Source organism: Somniosus microcephalus, unplaced genomic scaffold (assembly GCF_052327205.1).
Source record: "Somniosus microcephalus isolate GS21.2 unplaced genomic scaffold, FLI_Smic_1.0 unresolved_chr3, whole genome shotgun sequence".
NCBI classification, from domain to species: Eukaryota; Metazoa; Chordata; class Chondrichthyes; order Squaliformes; family Somniosidae; genus Somniosus; species Somniosus microcephalus.
In genome coordinates, this window is record NW_028225181.1 from 54,262,510 (window position 1) to 54,284,417 (window position 21,908).

Consider the following 21,908-nt stretch of genomic DNA (forward strand, 5'->3'; position numbering starts at 1 on the left):
GACGTCGTTGCAGGTCTGTTCCTCATTCTCGCAGCAAAATTCTGCGTGAAACTGTTCTTTGAAACTCGAGGTGTCAACCCATTCCTTATCAACAGTTCGGTTGGATAGAATCCATATATAATCTTTAACAAAATTACCTTTTTTAATTGGTTCTAATGGTCAAACTACCATTGTCACTCAGGTTAAGTCTAGTAACCTGGCCACTCCATTTCCATTAACCCTGTTCTGCTGTCGTGCTATCACTTTTATAGGTTTTCACCCCATTGGAATTTACCGTATCTCTTTCATTTCATGCCTCCGGCAGTACAAGGCCTTTCTATACCAAGGCCCCAGATCGTTTCCGTGCTGTTTCACTAATGTGGATGTATCAAGACTATCTTACTTTAATCTACCAGATAAATACCTTAACTTCCATGATATCTCTCATTTATTAGAATTTACATTAATTATTCTTAACATAGTGATGCAATTAGTTTTGTTAAGCGAAGTCTAAGTTCCAACAGCATTATAATAAGTTTCTTTATAAGCAATTTAATGATTTGCCCTTCACTTGCAGTCTGTGGCTGTTTGTTATCAAAACTTAGTCAAAACGGCTTTTGAACTGTCGCCAGCTACATTTTGAACAAGTTCTAGATACCCAGGAGTAATTATGGGTAATATTATTTTGTCCATGGCTACTTTTAATTATACATATATGATTCTCATCTACCAAATATCTTATAAGACCATGTTCCTTTTGTGTATTTTCTGGAATTTCTGGGACCCTCTAGACCCTGTATCTGTTGGGTATTTCTTCAATTTCTTTTGTTCCTTTAGACCATGTATCTTCCATGTGTTTTTTTTTAAGGTAGCAATGTGGGCAATGTACAGTTATCACAAAGGACCATTTCAATATATCGGTTATTACCATATTTAATTAATGAGTTACAAGAAAGATAATTACATTTCGGATGTATACAGCTTGAAGAAATAAAAGTTATCATGTACCTGGTTGAAGAGAGAAAAGGAGGCACCTCGATTAGCTCAACCTAGTTCAGCTAGTTCAACCAGGTCAGCAAGTTTAACCAGCTCAGCTAGCTTAAGCAGCTCAACCAGACTGCTACAAGTAGTTAAATGAAGTAAACAGCAATCTAGATAGAAATTCTAACGTGCTATATTCTAGAGTATCCAACAAAACTATTAATATCTTCAATCACAATGGGTCATCCAGGGACCAGAATTTGGAAAATTATTTCCAACCAATAGAAAATGACAGCATAACAATTGCACAATTATATTTCAATCGCCTCCTCCTTCAACATATTTTTGCAGGACATGGTCTTAAGAATGTTGTGTTGCTGACTCTCTGGCCCCAGGACTTACTCAAAACTTTTCGCCAGCTTTCCCGAGAACTGGAAGAGAAAGGAAAAAGTGCGTGTCAGGAATGGAATAACTATTTGACCATTTACTGGAAAGGATGGGTAACCACAGGAAACAGATTCAAGGCAAAAGAACCAGAGGGAGAGATGAGAATTTTGGAAGCAGTTCCCATAGTAACTTTCAAGTGGGGAACTGGGTATAGACGTGAAATGGGATCATTTGGCCGGGCTATAAGACAGAGCAGGGGAGTGGGAATAACTGCATAGATCTTTCAAGGATCTGGCACAGCACAAAGGGCCAAATGGCCTTCTTCTGTGCTGTGGGATCGCAGGATGCATTGAAATTATTCTCAATGATTCAATGCCATCTCAAGTTCATGTCAAATGATTTTTAAAGAGGGAACATGAAGCAAATGATTAATTGATGGAGAGTGGGTCGGGTGGGGGGGATGACTGAAGTATCAACAGACCTGAGGATTAAAGGTGGTTGGTTAGCTACAAACTTTGGCCAGTATGTCTCAGTAGAAGAATGAGGGGCCGCACAGGCAGAGCTATCTCTGGTTTATGTCCAAACTTGGCTCTTTTAACCTATGATCGTCAAGGTCTCACAAGGAAGCCATAAGCACATTGGGCAAGTGTGGACTTGGCCACGCCCGTTGTGTGGTGATGACGTTTCTGTAACTGGAGGTGACACAATGTACAACGCTGCCCTTTAATCCTTGGGGTTTAGAATTAAATGCAAACCAAATTCATGAGTACAGTCCCACTCCCGCCTGTCTGTCTGTTATTCTCTCTATCACTCTCTCACACATTCTCTACCCCAGATGGCTGTGGAGACTCAGTCGTTGAGTATATTCAAGACAGTGATCGATAGGTTTTTGGATATTAACGGAATCAAGGGTTATGAGGATAGTGCAGGAAAGTGGAGATAAGATAGAAGATCGTATTGAATGGCAGAGCAGGCTCGAGGGGCCGAATGGCCTCCTCCTGCTCCTATTTATTATGTTCCTGTTCTGCCACTCTATGTCACTCCCTAGCTGTCTGTCTGTCTCACTATCTATCTGTCACTCCCCCTGTCTCTCTCACTCTCTTTCTGTCCCTCTGTCTCTCATTCTTTATCTGCCACGCTCTATATCTCTCTGTCTATCTGTCTCTCTGCCTCTCTCTTTATTTATTTATCTCTGTGTCTCTCTCACTGCCCCAAACAATCTGTATCCCTCTCTGTATCTGTAACTCAGTATCTGTAGCATAAGATCCAAGGAGACGACATATAAATTGGCCAGAAAAAGCAATAATCCTGAGGATTGGGAGCAGTTTAGGATTCAACAAAGGAGGACAAAGGGATTAATTAAGCAAGGGAAAATAGAATATGCGAGTAAGCTAGCGGTGAACATAAAAACTGACTGTAAAAGCTTTTATAGGTATGTGAAGAGAAAAAGATTGGTGAAGTCAAGCGTAGGTCCCTTGCAGCCAGAATCAGGGGAATTTATAATGGGAAACAAAGAAATGGCACACCAACTAAATTCATACTTTGGTTCTGTCTTCACAAAGGAGGACACAAATAATCTTCCAGAGATGTCGAGGAATATAGGGCCTGATGAAAGGGTGGAACTGAAAGAAATCAGTATTTGTAGGGAAATGGTGTTAGGAAAATTGATGGGACTGAAGGCCGATAAATCCCCAGGGCCTGATAATCTACATCCCAGGGTACTTAAGGAAGTGGCCCTGGAAATAGTAGATGCATTGCTGGTCATCTTCCAGACCTCGATAGACTCTGGAACAGTACCCATGGATTGGAGGGTAGCAAATGTTACCCCACTATTCAAAAAAAGTGGTGGAGAAAAAGTGGGGAATTATAGACCGGTAAGCCTGACATCGGTAGTGGGGCAAATGCTAGAATCTATTACAAAATATGTAATAACAGAGCACTTGGTAAGCAGCGACAGGATCGGACAAAGTCAACATGGATTTACAAAAGGTAAATCAAGCTTGACTAATCTACTGGAAGTTTTTGAGAATGTAACTGATAATATAGATAAGGGAGAACCAGTGGATGTGATGTATTTGGACTTTCAGAAGGCTTTCGATAAGGTCCCACATAAGAGATTAGCGTGCAAAATTAAGGCACATGGGATTGAGGGCAAGTCATTGACTTGGATAAAGAACTGGTTGGCGGACACAAAGCAAAGTGTTGGAATAAACGGGTCATTTTCCGAGTGGCAGGCAGTGGCTAGTGGGGTACCACAAGGATTGGTCCTAGGACCCCAGCTTTTCACAATATCTATTAATTATCTGGACGAGGGAATTTGATGTAATATCTCCAAATTTGCAGACAATACAAAGCTGGGTGGGAGGGTAAGCTGTGAGTAGGATGGCGTGAAACTCCAGTACGATCTGGACAGACTGGGTGATTGGGCAGAAACATGGCAAATGCACTATAATGTGGATAAATGTGAGGTTATCCACTTTGGTGTCAAAAACAGGAAGGCAGATTATTATTTGAATGCCAATAGGTTGGAAGAAGTGGAAGTGCAAAGAGACCTGGGTGTTCTTGTGCACCAGCCGCTGAAGGTAAGCATGCAGGTGCAGCAGGCGGTAAAGAAGGCAAATGGTATGTTGGCCTTCGTAGCAAGAAGGTTCGAGTATAGGAACAAGCATGCCTTGTTACAGTTGTACAGGGCCTTGGTGAGGCCGCACCTTGAGTATTGTGTGCAGGTTTGGTCGCTTTACCTCAGGAAGGACGTTCTTGCCATGGAAGGAGTGCAGCGAAGATTCACCAGGCTGATACATGGGATGGCAGGAATGACGTATGAGGAGAGATTGTGTCGATTGGGCTTATACTCACTGGAGTTTAGAAGATTGAAAGGGGATCTCATGGAAACCTATAAAATTCTGTCAGGCCTGGACAGACTAGATGCAGGGAGGATGTTTATGATGGCCGTGGAGTCCAGAACCAGGAGTCATAGTCTAAGGATAAGGGGTAAGCCATTTAGGACTGAAAGGAGGGGGAATTCCTTCACCCAGAGAGTGGTGAACCTGTGGAATTCTCTGCCACAGAGGGCGGTGGAGGACAGTTTATTAATATATTCAAAAAAGAGTTGGATATATATCTTAAGGCTAAAGGGATCAAGGGATATGGGGAGAAGGCAGGGACAGGGTACTGAATTTGGATGATCAGCCATGATCTCGTTGAAAGGTGGAGCAGGCTCAGAGGGCCGAATGGACTACTCCTGCTCCTATCTTCTATGTTTCAATGTTTCACTCTATATATATATATACTAGCTGGAGTGCCCGGCGGTGCCGAGGATTTTTCGAGGGCATGTTGTTGTTGGAAGAGAGAGAGAGAACAACTGGGGGGGAAGAGAGAGAGCGACTGGGGGGGAAGAGAGAGAGCGACTGGGGAGGAAGAGAGAGAGCGACTGGGGGGGAAGAGAGAGAGCGACTGGCGGGGAAGAGAGAGAGCGACTGGGGGGGAAGAGAGAGAGTGACTGGGGGGGGAAGAGAGAGAGCGACTGGGGGTGGAAGAGAGAGAGCGACTGGAGGGGGAAGAGAGAGAGTGACTGGGGGGGAAGAGAGAGAGCGACTGGGGGGGGAAGAGAGAGAGTGACTGCGGGGGGAAGAGAGAGAGCGACTGGGGGGGAAGAGAGAGAGGCGACTGGGGGGAAGAGAGAGAGCGACGGGGGGAAGAGAAAGAGCGACTGGGGGGGAAGAGAGAGAGCGACTGAGGGGGGAATAGAGAGAGCGACTGGGGTGGGAAGAGAGAGAGCGACTGGGGGGGATGAGAGAGCGCGGTGGGGGGGAAGGTGGCCCTGTGGACCCCCTGCGAAGGAAGCAAGAAGGTAAGCTCTCCCTCCCTGTCCCACCCCTCACTCTTTCCCTCCCTGTCCCACCCCTTCACTCTTTCCCTCCCTCACCCTCTCTCCCTCCCCGTCTCTCCCTGCTTTACTCTCTCCCTCCCTCCCCCCTTCCTCCCTCTCCCTCTCCCTCTCCCTCCCTCTCCCTCCCCTCCCCCTCCCTCCCTCCCCCTCCCCTCCCCCCCTCTCCCTCCCCCACCCTCTCTCCCTCCCCTCCCCCACTCTCCCTCCCCCAGCCTCCCCTCCTCTCCTCCCCCCACCCTCTCTCGCTCACCACCCCCACCCTCTCTCGCTCCCTCCCCTCACCCTCTCTCTCCCCTCCCCCACCCTCTCTCTCCCCTCCCCCCACCCTCTCTCTCCCCTCCCCCACCCTCTCTCTCCCCTCCCCCCAGCCTCTCTCTCTCCCTTCCCACACCCTCTCTCTCTCCCTCCCCACCCTCTCTCCCCTCCACCCACCCTCTCTCTCTCCCCTCCCCCCACTTCTCTCTCCCCTCCTCCCCCTCCACCCTCTCTCCCCTCCCCCCACCCTCTCTCTCTCCCTCCCCCCACCCTCTCTCTCACCTCCCCCACCCTCTCTCTCTCTCCCCTCCCCACCCTCTCTCTCTCTCCCCTCCCCACCCTCTCTCTCCCCTCCCCCACCCTCTCTCTCCCTCTCCCCTCCCCACCTTCTCTCTCTCTCCCCTCCCCACCCTCTCTCTCTCTCCCCTCCCCCACCCTCTCTCTCTCCCCTCCCCCCACCCTGTCTCCCTCCCCTCCTCTCCTCCTCTCCCCCTCCTCCTCCCTCTCACCGCCTCCCTACCCCCTCCTCCTCCCTCTCACCACCTCCCTACCCCTCCTCCTCCTCTCACCACCTCCCTACACCCTCCTCCTCCCTCTCACCACCTCCTCACCAGCTCCCTACCCCCTCCTCCTCCCTCCTCCCTCCTCTCTCCCCTCTCCCCCTCTCCCTCTCCCCCTCTCCCTCTCCCCTGCCCGAGCCCTCATCCCCCGCTCCAATCCCTATTTCCGCCCCGTGGCCCGGGCATCGGCACCTGGATGAACGCATTCCCTCGGCCGTCACCCTGATGCCGTTGGCCGAGGCGAACACCCGCAAAGACATGGCCCAGCCGAGTCCAGCGCCCCGGTCAGCTCGAGGTCCGCAACCGCTGTTCGGCCGCAGGCCACAAAGCACCCGAGCCCAGTGCCGGCGATGGCTCCGCGGAGCTCCGTGCCGCCCCACGCACTGACATGGCCCCGCCCTCCCGAGCTCACTTGAAGAGCGCCGATTGCGGCTGTGAGAGACGGCCGGCGGGCCCGGTTGCCGGGGTAACCCTTCCCGCTCTCCAAGCCCCGCCCGAGATCAGCACTCCCGAGAGCCCCGCCTCCCCCGCCCGAGCCGAGCGGGGAACAGAGAGAGATGCCGCATCTCAGCTGCTCCTGCTGTGCGTGCACCCTTTACTAAGGTAGCGGCGCTCAGCTGAGACCCGCCCCCTCCAGCCTTCTCAAAGATGGCGGCGATCGGGGCCGCTTGTTGACTGGGGCCGGGAGGTGCCTAGCTCGGGCGGTGGGTGCGGAGGAGAGGCCGAGGCTTCGAGGCCTACCTGGAAAAACGGGGAAAGGTAGGAAAATTAATGAGATTAGATAAAAGATTTCGAAAGTAATTAACTTTTTTAAAAAACAATATGTGTTTTAAAAGCAACGTTTTTTGAAAGACGCTGAAAGCGGGAAAAAGAAAGGAAAAGTTTGGAATCAAGATGGTGGCGACTCACCTCGGTTCAGAACGATAAGGCCTGCCCACACACGCACCAATTGGTCGACCGTCAGGTCACCAAAGCATAGGATTGGTCAATCGTCCCGTCACTCGACCGTAGGAGGGCCCGGTCGCACGCGCCAGGAACCCGGCGTACGATTGGTCGACCTCGAGGTCACTCTGTCGCTAATGAGTGGATAATGAGATGCTAATGAGCGGAATTTTGAACGTTTTTCGGATACCGCGGGCGCGATTTTCCTCTGGCCGAAACGTAAATGCGCTTACGACCGTTTCGGAAAGGTAAGCTTTTTTCGACACAACGCACGCGTAGGTACGCTCTATAACTTTTGAGCGCATAGCCGGACAGAGGCACACGTGAGGACAGACAGAAGGACAGACAGACAGAAGGACAGACAGACAGAACGATCCGTTTATATATGTAGATATATATATGTCTCTCTCTGTCTCTCTGCCTGCCTGTCTGTATCTCTCTATCTCTTTCTCTCCCTCTGTCACACTCTCTCTCTCTCCCTCTGTCACTCTCTCTCTCTCCCTCTGTCACTCTCTCTCTCTCTCTCTCTCACTCTGTTGCTCGCTCTCTCTCTCTATCTCTCTCTGTCTCTCTGTCTGTCACACTCTCTCTCAATCTGGCTCTCTCTCTCTCTGTCTCACTGTCTGTCATTCTATCTCTCAATCTGGCTATCTCGCTCTCTCTGTCTCTCTGTCTGTCACTCTCTTTCAATCAATCTGGCTCTCTCTCACCATTTCCCTCAGTGGGCAGGGGATATAATTCAGAATGCGTTGATGCAGGTTCTAGATCGATTGTGGTGAATGTTAATATTATTGGTGCTTGTGCCTGCCTCTAGTGAATCAAAACATATTTTCGTCAAATAGCCAGTCGTGTTGCACTTTCTATTCTGGTGCACGAATGACTTCGATTGCGGGCAATGGTTCGGAAAAGCCCCTTAATGGGGCCTGAAAACGAAGAGATGGTTGAACTTTGGGAAAGACCGAATGATGTCCATTCTACAGTTGAGCAAAGAGTCCAGCCACTATATTTCTCATACCTTCACCTTGAGCACCAGGATGGTGACCATGGCCATGTAAAGGAAGCTCTTGGAGATTAGTAAAGTATAGGTTGTTCTCGCCAGAATGTGTTGCTTTTGTATCCGCTCCCCTGGAAGACACAGATAAAGGAAATAATTATTGCTTTCAGCACCTACTTTTTTTATTTGTTCACATCGCTGGCAAGATTAACATTTATTGCCAATCCCTAATTGCCTTTCAGTAGCTTGCTAGGCCATTTCAGAGGGCTGTTATGAGTTAACCACATTGCTATGGGTCTGAAGTCACATATAGGCCAGATCATGTAAGGACGGCAGATTTTCTTCCCTGAAGGACATTAGTGAACCAGATGAGTTTTTACGACAGCCTTTGTTTATGACAAACTAGTTTCATCGTCATCATTACTGATACTAGCGTTTTATTCCAGATTTGTTTAATTAACTGAATTGAAATTTCCCAGCTATTATGGTGGGATTTGAACTTTTGTATTCTGGATTATTAAGCCAGGCCTCTGGATTGATAGCCTAGTAACATAACCACTGTGCTACCGTGCCCTGGTATGTCAACAAAAACAACTTGTATTTATATAGCGCCTTTAACGTAGTAAGGCGTCCCAAGGCGCTGCTCAGGTGTATTATAAGACAACAAAATTTGACACCGATCCACTTAAGGATAAAATAGGGCAGGTTACCAAAAGCTTGGTCAAAGAGGTAAGTTTTAAGGAGCATCTTAAAGGACGAAAGAGAGGTAGCGAGGTGCAGAGATTTAGGACGGGAATTCCAAAGCTTAGGGCCCAGACAACAGAAGGCACGGCCACCCAAAGGTTGAGCAATTATGATCCGGGATGCTCAAGAGGGCAGATTTAGAGCAGTGCAGGTATCTCGGGGGGTTGTGGGGCTGAAGACAATTACAGAGATAGGGAGGGGCGAGGCCATGGAGGGATTTGAAAGTAAGGATGAGAATGTTGCAAACATTGAGAATTTCCTGCAGCTCGTTTCAGTCAAAACAACTTGTATTTATATAGCACCTATCACATGCGCTTCCCCGAAGCATATATCAGTCAAAAATTGACACCGAGCCACATGAGGAGGTAATAGGACAGGTGACCAAATTCTTGGTAGGTTTTAAGGAGTATTAAAGGAGGAGAGAGAGGTACAGAGGCGGAGAGGTTGAGGGAGGGAATTCCAGAGCTTCGGGCTTTGGCAGCTGAAGGCACAGCCGCCAATGGTGGGATGCTGAAAATCGAGGATGTTCACAAGGTCAAGATTGGAGGAGCGCATAGGCCTCAGATGTTTGTAGGCCTGGAAAAGAAGGGCGGTGGTTACAGATGTAGGGAAGTTGCGAGGCCATGCAGGGATTCGAAGTTGATGATGAGAATTTTAAAACAGAGTGGTTGCCGGAGCAGTATCCAGTGCAGGTCAGCGATGATGTTTGAACGGGACCTGGGAATGGGATGGGTGGAGGAGTTAGGATATGGGCAGGGAAACGTACTGACTAGATAGGATTTACTCCTCTATCGCTTTTCACAAACCAGTGCACTTATACAGAAGGCCGACACACAAGTCTAGGTTGAAAACAGCTTTCCACCACCTAGACCCCTAAAGCAGGGACTCCCTTCCTTCTAAGATAGCGCAGTGTAGACTACAATGGAAAGAACAAAGGGGAGGCATGAAAATCGAGCGGCCAATTCACCATAGCCTGTTTTGCTTTATTGCACAAAGTCAATCTTACCTTCATGTTTGTATTTTTGGGTGGCGGAGGGGGGGTGGGATATTTTAAGTTTGGGTGTCAGTGTAGAATTGGATGGATTGGCCACCCGCTATCTGCTCCACCACATGTTCCCTGCTTTTAAGGAAGTAGCAGCAGCAGGATTCAGACTATCCAGCCTTTTCCGCCATTCAATTCGATCATGGTTGTGCTGTATCCTAACTTTCTCTGGTCACCTTGGTTGGGTAACGGTTAATACCCTTTATAACAAAATTGACCATTACCAGTTGACCATTTTCCCCATCAGACCCTGTCTGTGTACCGCAAGTTGAAATGTCCTCGTGCCTTGCTGGCTCTTGATATACTAGGCGAACATGTGATGTTTGGGAACAGACTGAGCTTGTAGCAGCAAGAACCGGGCATTTACAAATGGTTAACATAAGGATATGGTCAGGGACAAATTCAATCTGTACATAATTAGAAACGGCTGATTGGGTGTAATTACAGCACTAGCAGTCAATGATTTTTAGAGCTCTCCGGATAGTTGGAAGTCCATAGCCTAGTGACTGGGGCAGAAAATCATCAGCTTGGAGTCCGCAGGAAAACTGGTTGTACAAATTGTGTACGATTCTGGGCACCAAACTATAAGAAGGACGTCAAGGCCTTGAAGATGGTACAGAAGAGGTTTACCAGGATGATATAATTGTAGATAAGTTGGAGAAGCTGGGAGCGATTTTCTTAGATCAGAGAAAGTTAAGAGGAGACCGAATAAAATTATGAGGGTTTTTGATAGTGCAAGTATGGAGAAACTGTTTACTCTGGGTCAGTAACCAGAGGTCAGAGATGTAAAATAATTGGTACGTAAGAACATAAGAAATAGGAGCAGGAGTAGGCCATTCGGCCCTTCGAGCCTCCTCTGCCATTCAATAAGATCATGGCTGATCTTTTGCCTCAGCAGTATGCTTTGGACAGGTTGGGTGATTGGACAGATCCATGTCAGATGCAGTATAATGTGGATAAATGCGAGGTTATCCACTTTGGTGGCAAAAAAGGAAGGCAGATTATTATCTGAACGGCAATAGATTGTGAAAATGGGAAGTGCAACGAGACCTGGGTGTCCTTGTGCACCAGTCGCTGAAGGTAAGCATGCAGGTGCAGCAGGCGGTTAAGAAAGCAAATGGTATGTTGGCCTTCATAGCGAGAGGATTCGAGTACAGGGGCAAGGACGTCTTGCTGCAGTTGTACAGGGCATTGGTGAGACCACACCATGAGTAGTGTGTGCAGTTTTGGTCGCCTTATCTGAGGAAAGATGTTCTTGCCATGGAGGGAGTGCAGCGAAGATTCACCAGACTGATACCTGGGATGGCAGGAATGACGTGTGAGGAGAGATTGGGTCGATTGGGCTTATATTCGCCGGAATTTAGAAGAATGAGAGGGGATCTCATTGAAACTTATAAAATTCTAACAGGACTAGACAGACTAGATGCTGGAATGATGTTCCCGATGGCCGGGGAGTCTAGAACCAGGGGTCACAGCCTATAGATATGTTAAGCCATTTTGAACAGAGATGAGGAGGAATTTCTTCACCGAGAGAATGTTGAACCTGTGGAATTCTCTGCCACAGAAGGCAGTTGAGGCCAATTCATTAAATATATTCAAGAAGGAGTTGGATATATTTCTTAAGGCTAAAGTGATCAAGGGATATGCGGCGGAAGCAGGGACAGGGTACTGAATTTGGATGATCAGCCATGTTCTCATTAAATGGCGGAGTGGGATTGAGGGGCCGTATGGCCTACTCCTGCTCCTATCTTCTATGTTTCTATGTTTCTATCCCCACTTTCTGGCAGTATCCCCATAGCCCTTGATTCCCTTAATATTCAATAATCTATTGATCTCTCTCTTGAAGATACTCGACGACTGAGCCTGCACAGCCCTCTGGGTTGGAGAATTCCTAAAATTCACCACCCTATGAGTGAAGATATTTCCCATAATCTCAGTCCCAAATGGCCGAAACCTTATTCTGAGACTGTGACGCCTGGTTCTAGACTCCCCAGCAAGGGGAAGCGTCCTCCTTGCATCTACCCTGTAAAGCCCTGTAAGAACGTTTTTATGTTTCAATGAGATGACATCTCATTCTTCTAAACTCTAGAGAATATAGGCCTAGTCTGATCAATCTCACCTCATAGGCCAACCCCCCATCCCAGGAACCATTCTGGGGACTCTCCGTTGCACTCCCTGTATGTAAAAGACTTGGCTTGTCTCTTTCGTCTGTTTGTTTTATTTTGGAAATGAGGGAGGGACCTTCTCCATGCCAACATTTGCCATACAGGGACCAGGCCAGACCACAAACTGATTGTACAGTGCAGATTATTAAAAATCAAATTTCGTGTGTTTTGGGGACAATGGAGGGAGGATGCTGCACCACACCAGCATTTGCTGTACATGGACCAGGCCACACCACACACTGACCATACAGTGCAGAATTATTTAATGTCATACAGTTCCAAGCTTCATCATCATTTGTGCGTAAACATGTTTCCTATCTTCACTCCTGAAAGGCCTGGCTCTAATTTTTAGACTGCCCCCTAGTCCTAAATTCCCTAACCAGTGGACATACTTTCGCTCTATCTACCCTATCAGCTCCCCTGAATATCTTGAAAACTTTGATCGAATCACCCTTTAATCTTCTAAACTGCAGGGAATACAGCCATAGTAGGTGTAATATTTCCATGTAATTTAAATCTTGACCTCTGGGTATCATTCTGGTAAAACTACGCTACGCTCCTTTCAAGGCCAATATTTCCTTCCAAGGTATGGGGACCAGAACTGAACATAGTACTCCAGGCGTTGGCTAACCATGGCTTTGTATAGCAGTAGCATTACTTTTTTTGTAATTCGTTCACGGAATTTTGGCGTCGCTGGCAAGGCCAGCATATATTGTCCTTGAGAATGTGGTGGTGAGCTGCCATCTTGAAGCGCTGCAGTCCAAACCTTTGTAGTGGTCTTGTAACACTGAATGGCTTGCTAGGCCGTTTCAGAGGACAGTTCAGATTCTACCACATTGCTGTGGGTCAGGAGTCATATATAGGCCAGACTGGGTAAGGACTTCTAACGCCTTGTATTCTAGTGTTCTAGGTATAAATGTCAACCTTCCATTATGATTTTTTATTATTTTTTGTACCTGGCCATGTCAAATTGAAAAGTGCATGTGAGAGGGAGAGACAAAAACAGACCAATGCAAATATATAAAATATTGGATGTGCTTACCTTTCCCTTCACAGATGCCTGTAAGAAATAAAATATATATAAATTGCTTTAATTATTTGTACATAAAACAAAGCTTTCATATCACACCAGAAGATTGGATAAGCTTCTTCACATAGACCGTTGCATGTTTACATATAAGACAAAAACGGGTGTAAGTGTACTAACCAGTGAGGAACATAATAATAGACTTCGAGGACATAGACAGGCTGGAGGAATGAGCGGGCAAATGGCAGATGAAATTCAATGCAGAGAAGTGTGAGGTGATAAATTTCGATAGGAAGAATGAGGAGAAACAATACAGGAACATAACAACATCAGAAATAGGAGATGGAGTCGGCCATTCGGCCCCTGGAGCCTGCTCCACCATTCAATGAGATCATGGCTGAACTGACCTTGGCCTCAACTCCACTTACCTGCCCGCTCCACATAGCCCTTGATTCCCCTATAGCTCAAATATATGTCTGTCTCTGCGTTGGTTATATTAGGTGATTCCGCCTCCACAGCTCTCTGGGGTAGATAATTCCAAAGATTCACGACCCTCTGAGAAGAAATTCCTCCTCATCTCCATTTTAAATGGGCGAACCATTATCCTGAGACTATGCCCCCTAGTTCTACATTGCCCCACGAGGGGAAACATCCTCTCAGCAACTACCCTGTCACGCCCCCTCAGAATCTTATAAGTTTCAATAAGATAACCTCTCATTCTTCTAAATTCCAATGAGTATAGGCCCAACCTGCTCAACCTTTCTTCATAAGGCAACTCCTTCTTCTCAGGAATTAACCAAGTGAATCGTCTCTGAACTGCCTCCAATGCAAGTATATACTTCCTTAAATAAGGAGACCAAAACTGTACGCAGTACTCCAGCTGTGGTCTCACCAGCGCACTGTGCAGTTGTAGCAAGATTTCCCTACATTTATGCTCAATCCCCGTTAAAATAAATGCCAACATTTATTTGCCTGCCTAATTACTTGCTGTAACTGCATCCTAACTTTTTTTTCATGTACGAGGACAACCAGATCCCTGTGTACTGCAGCATTTTGTAATCTCCCTCCATTTAAATAAAAATTTGCTTTTTTATTTTTCCTACCAAAGTGGATTATCTCACATTTTCCGACGTTATAATCCATCTGACAAATTTTTGCCTGCTTGCTTAACATATCTGAAGCCCTTTGCAGACGTTTTGTGTTGTCCTCACAACTTGCTTTATAACACATTATTTCGGCCACAGCTGGAGTATTGTGTCCAGTTCTGGGCATCACACTTTAGGAAGGAAAGTAACATAGAAACATAGAAGAAAGAAGCAAGAGTAGGCCATTCGACCCCTTGAGCCCGCTCCACCATTTAATGAGATCATGGCTGATCATTAAAATTCAGTACCTTGTCCCTCATTTCGCCCCATATCCTTTCATCCCTTTAGCCTCAAGAAGTATATCCAACTCCTTCTTGAATATATTTAATGAATTGGCCTCAACTGCCCTGTGTGGTAGAGAATTCCACAGGTTCACCACTCTCCGGGTGAAGAACTTCTTCCTCATCTCAGTCCTAAATGGCTTACCCCTTATCCTTAGACTGTGACGCCTGGTTCTGGACTCCCCGGCCATCAAGAACATCCTTCCTACGTCTAGTCTGTCTAGTCCTGTTAGAATGTTATAAGTTTCACTGAGATCCCCTCTGATTCTTCTAAACTCTAGCGAATATAAGCCTAATCGACCCAATCTCTCCTCATACGTCATTCCTGCCACCCCAGATATCAGTCTGGTGAATCTTCGCTGCACTCTCCTCACGGCAAGAACATCCTTCTTCAGATAAGGCGACCAAAACTGCACACAATACTCAAGGTGTGGTCTCACCAACGCCCTATACAACTGCAGCAAGACTTCCTTGCTCCTGTAATCAAATCCTCTCGCTATGAAGGCCGAAATACCATTTGCCTTCTTAACTGCCTGCTGCACCTGCATGCTTACCTTCAGTGACGGGTGTGCAAGGATACCCAGGTCTAGTTGCACTTCCCCTTTTCCCAATCTATTGCCGTTCTGATAATAATCTGCCTCCCTGTTTTGCCACCAAAGTGTGTAACCTCGCATTTATCCATATTACACTGCATTTGCCATGCATCTGCCCAATCACCCAACCTGTCCAAATCATACTGGAGTTTCTCTGCATCCTCCTCACTGTGCACATGCCCACCCAGCTTTGCGTCGTCTGCAAACTTGGAAATATTACATCTAGATCCCTCGTCTAGTTCATTTATATATATTGTGAAGAGCTGCGATCCTAGCACCGATCCCTGCGGTACCCCACTAGTCACAGCCTGCCACTCGGAAAATGACCTATTTATTCCAACTCTTTGCTTCCTGTCTGCCAACCAGTTCTCTATCCAATACAGCACCTTACGCCCAATCCCATGTGCTTTAACTTTGCACGCTAAGCTCTTATGTGGGACCTTATCGAATGCCTTCTGAAAGCCCAAACACACCACATCCACTGGATGTGAAGGCTTCGAAGATGGTACCGCAGAGATTTAGTGGAATAGTTCCAGGGATGATGGGTTACAGCTGCATTGGCGGACTGAAGAAGCTGGAGCTGTTACCCTTAGAGCACAGAAAGCTAAGAGGATGTTTGATAGAAGTGTTTGAAATCATGAAGGGTTTAGATACAGTAAATAAAGAGAAACTGTTTCCAATGGCTGAAGGGTCGATAACCAGAGGGCCCAGATTTAAGGTGATTGTCAAAACAACCAGAGGTGACACGAGGGAAATCTTTTTTAAGCAACGAGTGGTTAGGATTTGCAATGCACAGCCGGAAAAAGGGGCGCTGGCTACAGATCCAATGGTAGCCTTCAAAATTGAAGTGGATAGATATTTGTTGGAGAAAAAAAGTTGCAGGGATATGTGGAAAAGAGCGGGGAGTGGGACTAACGGGACAGCTCTTCCAAAGAGCCAGTACAGGCTCGATGGGCTGAATGGCCTCCTTCTGTGCCATAACCTTAAAGCTAGCACTAGGTCATTCAGGTGTGATGCTTGGAAGTGCTTCTTCACGTTAAAGGTAACGCAAGTCTGGCATTATCTCCCCAAAAAACTGATGAGGTGGTGGGGTCAATTGAAAATTTCAAGACTGAGGGAATTCATGAGGGGATAAGATTATGAACGTTTCCAGAACCAAGGCGGGCAAATGGAGTTAAGATACCGATCAGCCATTATCAAATTGAGCAGCGGAATATGCTGGAGGGGCTGTGTGCCGTATTTCCTGTTTCTATGTTCCTAAGCCTCGCCTCTTATTGAAATACAGCAACGTGCCTGGCGTTGAAACTCTATGACATTTAGGGGGCAATAGCAGTGGGAAAGGAGCGTCTGTAAATGTCCCTTTTAATCCTGGCATGATCAGCCCTTTAACGGGAGATATGTGCGTTTCTGGAAGGTAATTTTGAATTTGGGCTTCAAACGGACGAGATCGGATCAGCCTTCCTTGGCACATGCCTGGCCGATTTTCCATCCATTGTCTTCAATGGAACAGAACATCGGGCGGATTTAAAATGTACGATACGATCCCTCAGCTGGGATATTGCCAGAACTCCTTTACAGAGGAGAGATTGGGTGGTGGGGGAGGGGGACAAGTTCAGACATGTGTGTGTGTTTAAGGGGCAATTTTAACCCAGGCCGCTTGTTGGGGAACCTGATTAGCTATGCCATACAAATGCAAAGCAAGAACTAGGATATTTTTCTAGAGGGATAGAATTGAAAAGTAGGGACGTTATGCTAAACCTGCATCGAACCTTGGTTAGACCACACGTGGAGTACTGCGTGCATTTCTGGTCGCCATATAATAAAAAGGATATAGAGGCACTGGAGAGGGTGCAGAGAAGATTTACAACGATGATACCAAAAATGCGAAAGTAGAAATATCAAGAAAGAATGAATAGGCTGTACCTCTTTCCTCTTGAAAAAAGAAAGCTGAGGGATGACCTAATGGAGGTCTTTAAAATCATTAAAGGTTTTGATAGAGTAGACACAGAGAGAATGTTTCCACTTGTGAGGAAGAGCATAACTAGAGGCCATCAATATAAGATAGTCACCAAGAAACCCAACAGGGAATTCAGAAGAATCTTATTTACCCAGAGAGTGGTGAAAATGTGGAACTCGCTACCACAGGGAATGGTTGAAGCACATAGTATAGATGTATTTAAGGGGAGGCTGGACATATGACAAAGAAGGGAATGGAGGGTTACGCTGATAGGTTTAGATGAGGAAAGATGGGAGGAGGCGCGACTGCAGCATATACGCCGGCATGGACTGGTTGGGCTGAATGGCTTGACTTCTGTGCCCTATATCCTATGTAATCCTAATCAGATCGGGTGCAACATTACCTTTACACCACCACCCGATCTTAACTCTCCACTGCAGTGAATAGTGGGCCAGAGCATAAAACAAGCATTGGACTCAGCCTGAGGCGAGTTAGGTTAGAATTACCCCCCCCCCCCCAACCCATGAATGATCCCTGGCGCAGGTGACCCCAGGAACTGAAGGAACTCACCCCTCTTACTGTGGATGTTTTCCACCAGATGCACCTCTTCCCCATCGTTCTTGTAATGGGTCACCTTGCATGTATACTTCTTGTGGCCCCATTCTGCCACGGGCACAGTTATCCTACTGACCACACTGTAGTAGTGGTCTGCCTTGTTCTTAACCGGTTGGTCAGTCAAGACATCTTTCTCCTTGATCTTCTCTGAGCTCGCTGTCCAGGAGAACTTCACGTAGTCTGGAAAGAAGCCACTGGCCAAGCAAACGATGGTGGCTTTCTTACGGGTATTAAGCTCTTCGTCTGATGGTTGGAAAATGGTCACCGTTGGGTGCGTGACATTTTGATCTTTCTCTGTGGGAGGACAAAGCAAAACCACGTGTTAAGATCAGGGGGAGGGCTGAGGATTGAATCTCCCCGTGCGTTCGTTCTCTGGCACCATCACTTTGGCGGAGAAAGGATATTTGTTTAATCAGCTGTTCTACCTTGGGTTGCATCAAAGCACAATTCATTCCGCTCTCTTATTGATCTGAGTGCTGTTTTGGGATAACTGCTGTAAAGGCACTAGATAATATGTGTGCGAGTAAGAGTGTTGGTTTATTCACCTGTTCTACCTTGGGTTGCATCACAGCAAGTGCAAATTATTGGACAGTGAACAGATTGATTTCAGCGCAATGTTAAGGAATCTACAGGGGCAAATTAATGCAAATGCGAGTATGACCATTTATTTAAGCAACTGTTCATCGCTGGGTTGCAAGAGAGCAATTTCACATCCTCAGGAGTATACATCAACGATGTTGGTAAGGGAGGAACTGTGGCTATTTATATTAAGATAAAAGTCAAGAAATATTGCGAGTAACGCCCTCATCTCAAGAATGTGCAAGAAAAAATGCAATGCAAAGATATATTTATAATGTTTGATAGTCCATAAAAAGAAAGCAAATTACAATAAATTGTGGAGAGACTAGAGAAGATGGGTTATGTTCCTTGGAGCAGAGAAGGTTATGGGTGGATTTACCAGAATTATACCAGAAATCAGAGACGTCAGTAACGTAGAGAGACTGGAGAAGCCGAGATGGTTCTCCTTAGAGCTGAGAAGGTTAAATGGGGGGTTTACTATAGTCATAGAGTAATAGAGACATAACGGCACAGAAAGAGGCCATTAGGCCGATCGAGTCCATGCAGGCTCTCTGTAGAGCAGTCCAGTCAGTCCCATTCCCCCCGCTCTATCCCCCTATCCAAACCCATCAATATCTTGTACAACTCTATCAAATCACTCCTCAACCTCCTTTGCTCTAATGAAAACAAATCCAGCTTCACCAACCTATCCATGTACCTGAGATCCCCCATCCCAGGAACCATACCAGTAAATTTCCACTGCGCCCTCTCAAGTTACTTCAAATCCTTCCTAAAGTGGGGTGACCAGAACTGGACGCAATACTCCAGTTGTGGCCTAACCAGCACTTTATAAAGGTTCAGTTACTTCTGCACTTTTGTACTCAATACCTCAATTTATTAAACCCAAGATCCAATATGCTTTGCTAACAACCCTCTTAATATGTCCTGCCACCTTCATGGACCTATACAACTTAACTCCCTGTACAGTCGTTAAGTATGTACCATTAAGTGTATATTGCCTCTCCCTGTTCCTTCTGCCACTTCTCAGTATTAAATGCCACCTGCCACTTGTCTGTCCATTCTGCTAGACAGAATAATACCAGAGATGAGGGATTCAGTTATGTGGAGAGGTTAGAGGATGTTATTCTCCTTAGAACGAAAAAGGTTAAGGGGAGATTTAGCAGAGGTGTTCACAACCATGAACGGTTTTGGTTGAGTGAATAGCCCTGCAAGTTTATTTCCCTCAAGTACAGGTCCAGTCTCCCCTTGAAAACATTGAGTGTGTCTCTGCTTCCACCACTTCGGTCAGCAGCGACTTCCAGGTCCTCACCACTCGCTGCATCAAAAAGATTTTCCTCACGTCCCACCAGTATCTCTTACCCAAAACCTTATATCCGTGTCCCCTATCCTTGTACCATCAGCTAGTGGGAGCAGCCTATCCATGTCTAGCCAATCCAAACCCATCATAATCTTGCACACCTCTATCAAATCATCCCTCCACCTCCTTTGCTCTAATGAAAACAAATCCAGCTTTCCAACCTGTCCTTGTGGCTAAGATCCCCCATCCCCAGAACCATTCTGGAAAATCTCCTCTGCACCCTCTCGAGGGCCTTCACATCCTTCCTAAAGTGTGGTGACCAGAACTGGACGCAATACTCCAGTTGTGGCCTAACCAGTGCATTATAATGGTTCAGCAGTACTTCTCCACTTTTGTACTCAATATCTCTATTTATTAAATCCAAGATCACATATGCTTTGCTAAGTACCTTCTTAATATGTCCTGCCACCTTCAGGGACCTATGCACATTAACTCCCTGCACACTCTTTAAAACGGTGCATTAAGTGTATATTCCCTCGCCCTGTTCCTTCTGCCAAAATGCCTCACCTCAAACTTATCTGTACTAACTTCCATTTGCCCCTTGTCTGCCCATTCTTCTAGCCAGAATAATACAAGAGATGAAGGACTTCAGTTATGTGGATAGGCTGGAAAAGATTGTTCACAAACATGAAGTGTTTTGGTTGAGTGAATAGAGAGGAAATGTTTCTAGTGGCAGAAGCGTAGATAACCAGAAGACACAGGTTTAAAACAATTTAAGAACCATAGGGTGGATGAGGAGAATTATTTGACACAGCGAGTTGTTGTGATCTGGTATGCACTGACTGAAAGGGTGGCGGAAGCAGGTTAAATAGAAACTTTCAGAAGCGAATTGGATAAATATTGGAAGGGAGAAATTTGCAAGGGCATGGAGAAAGAGCGGGGGAGTAAGATTAATGGGATAGCTCTTTCAAAGAGACAGCACAGGCACGAAGGACCGAACGGCCTCCTTCGGTGCTGTATTGTGTCACACCTTGAGTATTGTGTGCAGTTTTGGTCGCCTTATCTGAGGAAGGATGTTCTTGCCATGGAGGGAGTGCAGTGAAGATTCACCAGACTGATATCTGGGATGGCAGGAATGACATATGAGGAGAGATTGGGTCGATTGGGCTTATACTCGCTGGAGTTTAGAAGAATGAGAGGGGATCTCATTGAAACTTATAAAATTCTAACAGGACTAGACAGACTAGATGCAGGAATGATGTTCCCGATGGTGGGCGAGTCCAGAACCAGGGGTCACAGTTTAAATGTAAGAGGTAAGCCATTTAGGACAGCGATGAGGAGGAATGTCTTCACCCACAGAGTGGTGAACCTGTGGAATTCTCTATCACAGACGGCAGTTGAGGCCAATTCATTAAATATATTCAAGAAGGAGATAAATATATTTCTTTAGACTATAGGGATCAAGGGATATGTTGAGACGGCAGGGACAGGGTACTGAGTTTGGATGATCAGCCATGATCTCATTGAATGAAGGAGTAGGCTCGAGGGGCCGAATAGCCTACTCCTGCTCCTATCGTCTATGTTTCTCTGTTTCTATGTATCATTCTATGACTTCCGTAATGTATGAATTTCTAGCTGTCTTACACTTCGACTGGATTTCTCTCAATAAATATATATTTAGTCAAAAATTATTGGGTACGATAGCATGGTGGTTATATCACTGGACTAGCAATCTGGATTAATGATCTTGGAGATATGAGTTCAAACCCCACTATGGCAGCTGGGGAATTTATTAATAATAAATGTGGACTAAAAAGCTAGTGTCAGTAATGGTGACCATGAAACTGTCGGATTGTCATAAAAATCCATCTGGTTCACTAATGACCTTTAGGGAAGGAAATCTTCCGTCCTTACCTGGTCTGGCCTATATGTGATTCCAGATTCACAGCAACGTGGTTGACTCTGAAATGCTCCACAGAAATGGCCGAGCAAGCCACACAGTTGTATAAGGTTTAGGGAGATATTTTCCGAGTTTAGGGGCTAGGCAGCTGAAGGCACGGCGGTTTCTGGTGGAGCGATTGAAATCAGGCAAATAGTGATGGGCAATAAATGCTGCCCTTGCCGGCGACGCCCACTTCCAATGAACGAATACATTTTTAAAAACTGAATTTTGATTAACTAGCCATTTTAATCCTGTTCTGAGACTTCAATGTAAAAGTGGTTGTGGGTGTTAGGTCACACCTGCCCAGACAGAACTATCTCAATCGGCTGAATCCAGAATCAAAACGTATCCCATGAAAAAGCAACCTGCTGAGTTCAAGAGAAATTGCCAAAGCTGCACAACACCTTGGAAGGGATATAGTGGCCTTGGAAGGTCTGCAACGCCGATTCAATAGAATATTACCAGGGTTGCAACAAACAACAACAGGTTGTAATTAGATAGTACCTACAATGTAGTAAAATGGCACAAGGCGCT

At 46.2% G+C, this 21,908-nt stretch overlaps 1 protein-coding gene across 1 annotated transcript in view; it reads right to left on the bottom strand.

Annotated features, from left to right (window-relative positions):
- Positions 1-896: 896 nt before the first annotated feature.
- LOC147091453 (T cell receptor beta chain MC.7.G5-like) overlaps positions 897-21,908 on the bottom strand; it is a 32,515-nt gene continuing 11,503 nt past the window's right edge. The window contains exons 2-5 of the mRNA XM_085976799.1: positions 17,512-17,850; positions 12,981-12,998; positions 8,009-8,118; positions 897-1,391 (exon numbers count right to left, since the gene is read on the bottom strand). Coding sequence (XP_085832925.1) covers positions 1,359-1,391; positions 8,009-8,118; positions 12,981-12,998; positions 17,512-17,850 — 500 coding nt within the window. The 3' untranslated portion in view covers positions 897-1,358. The remainder of the gene's footprint in view (positions 1,392-8,008; positions 8,119-12,980; positions 12,999-17,511; positions 17,851-21,908) is intronic.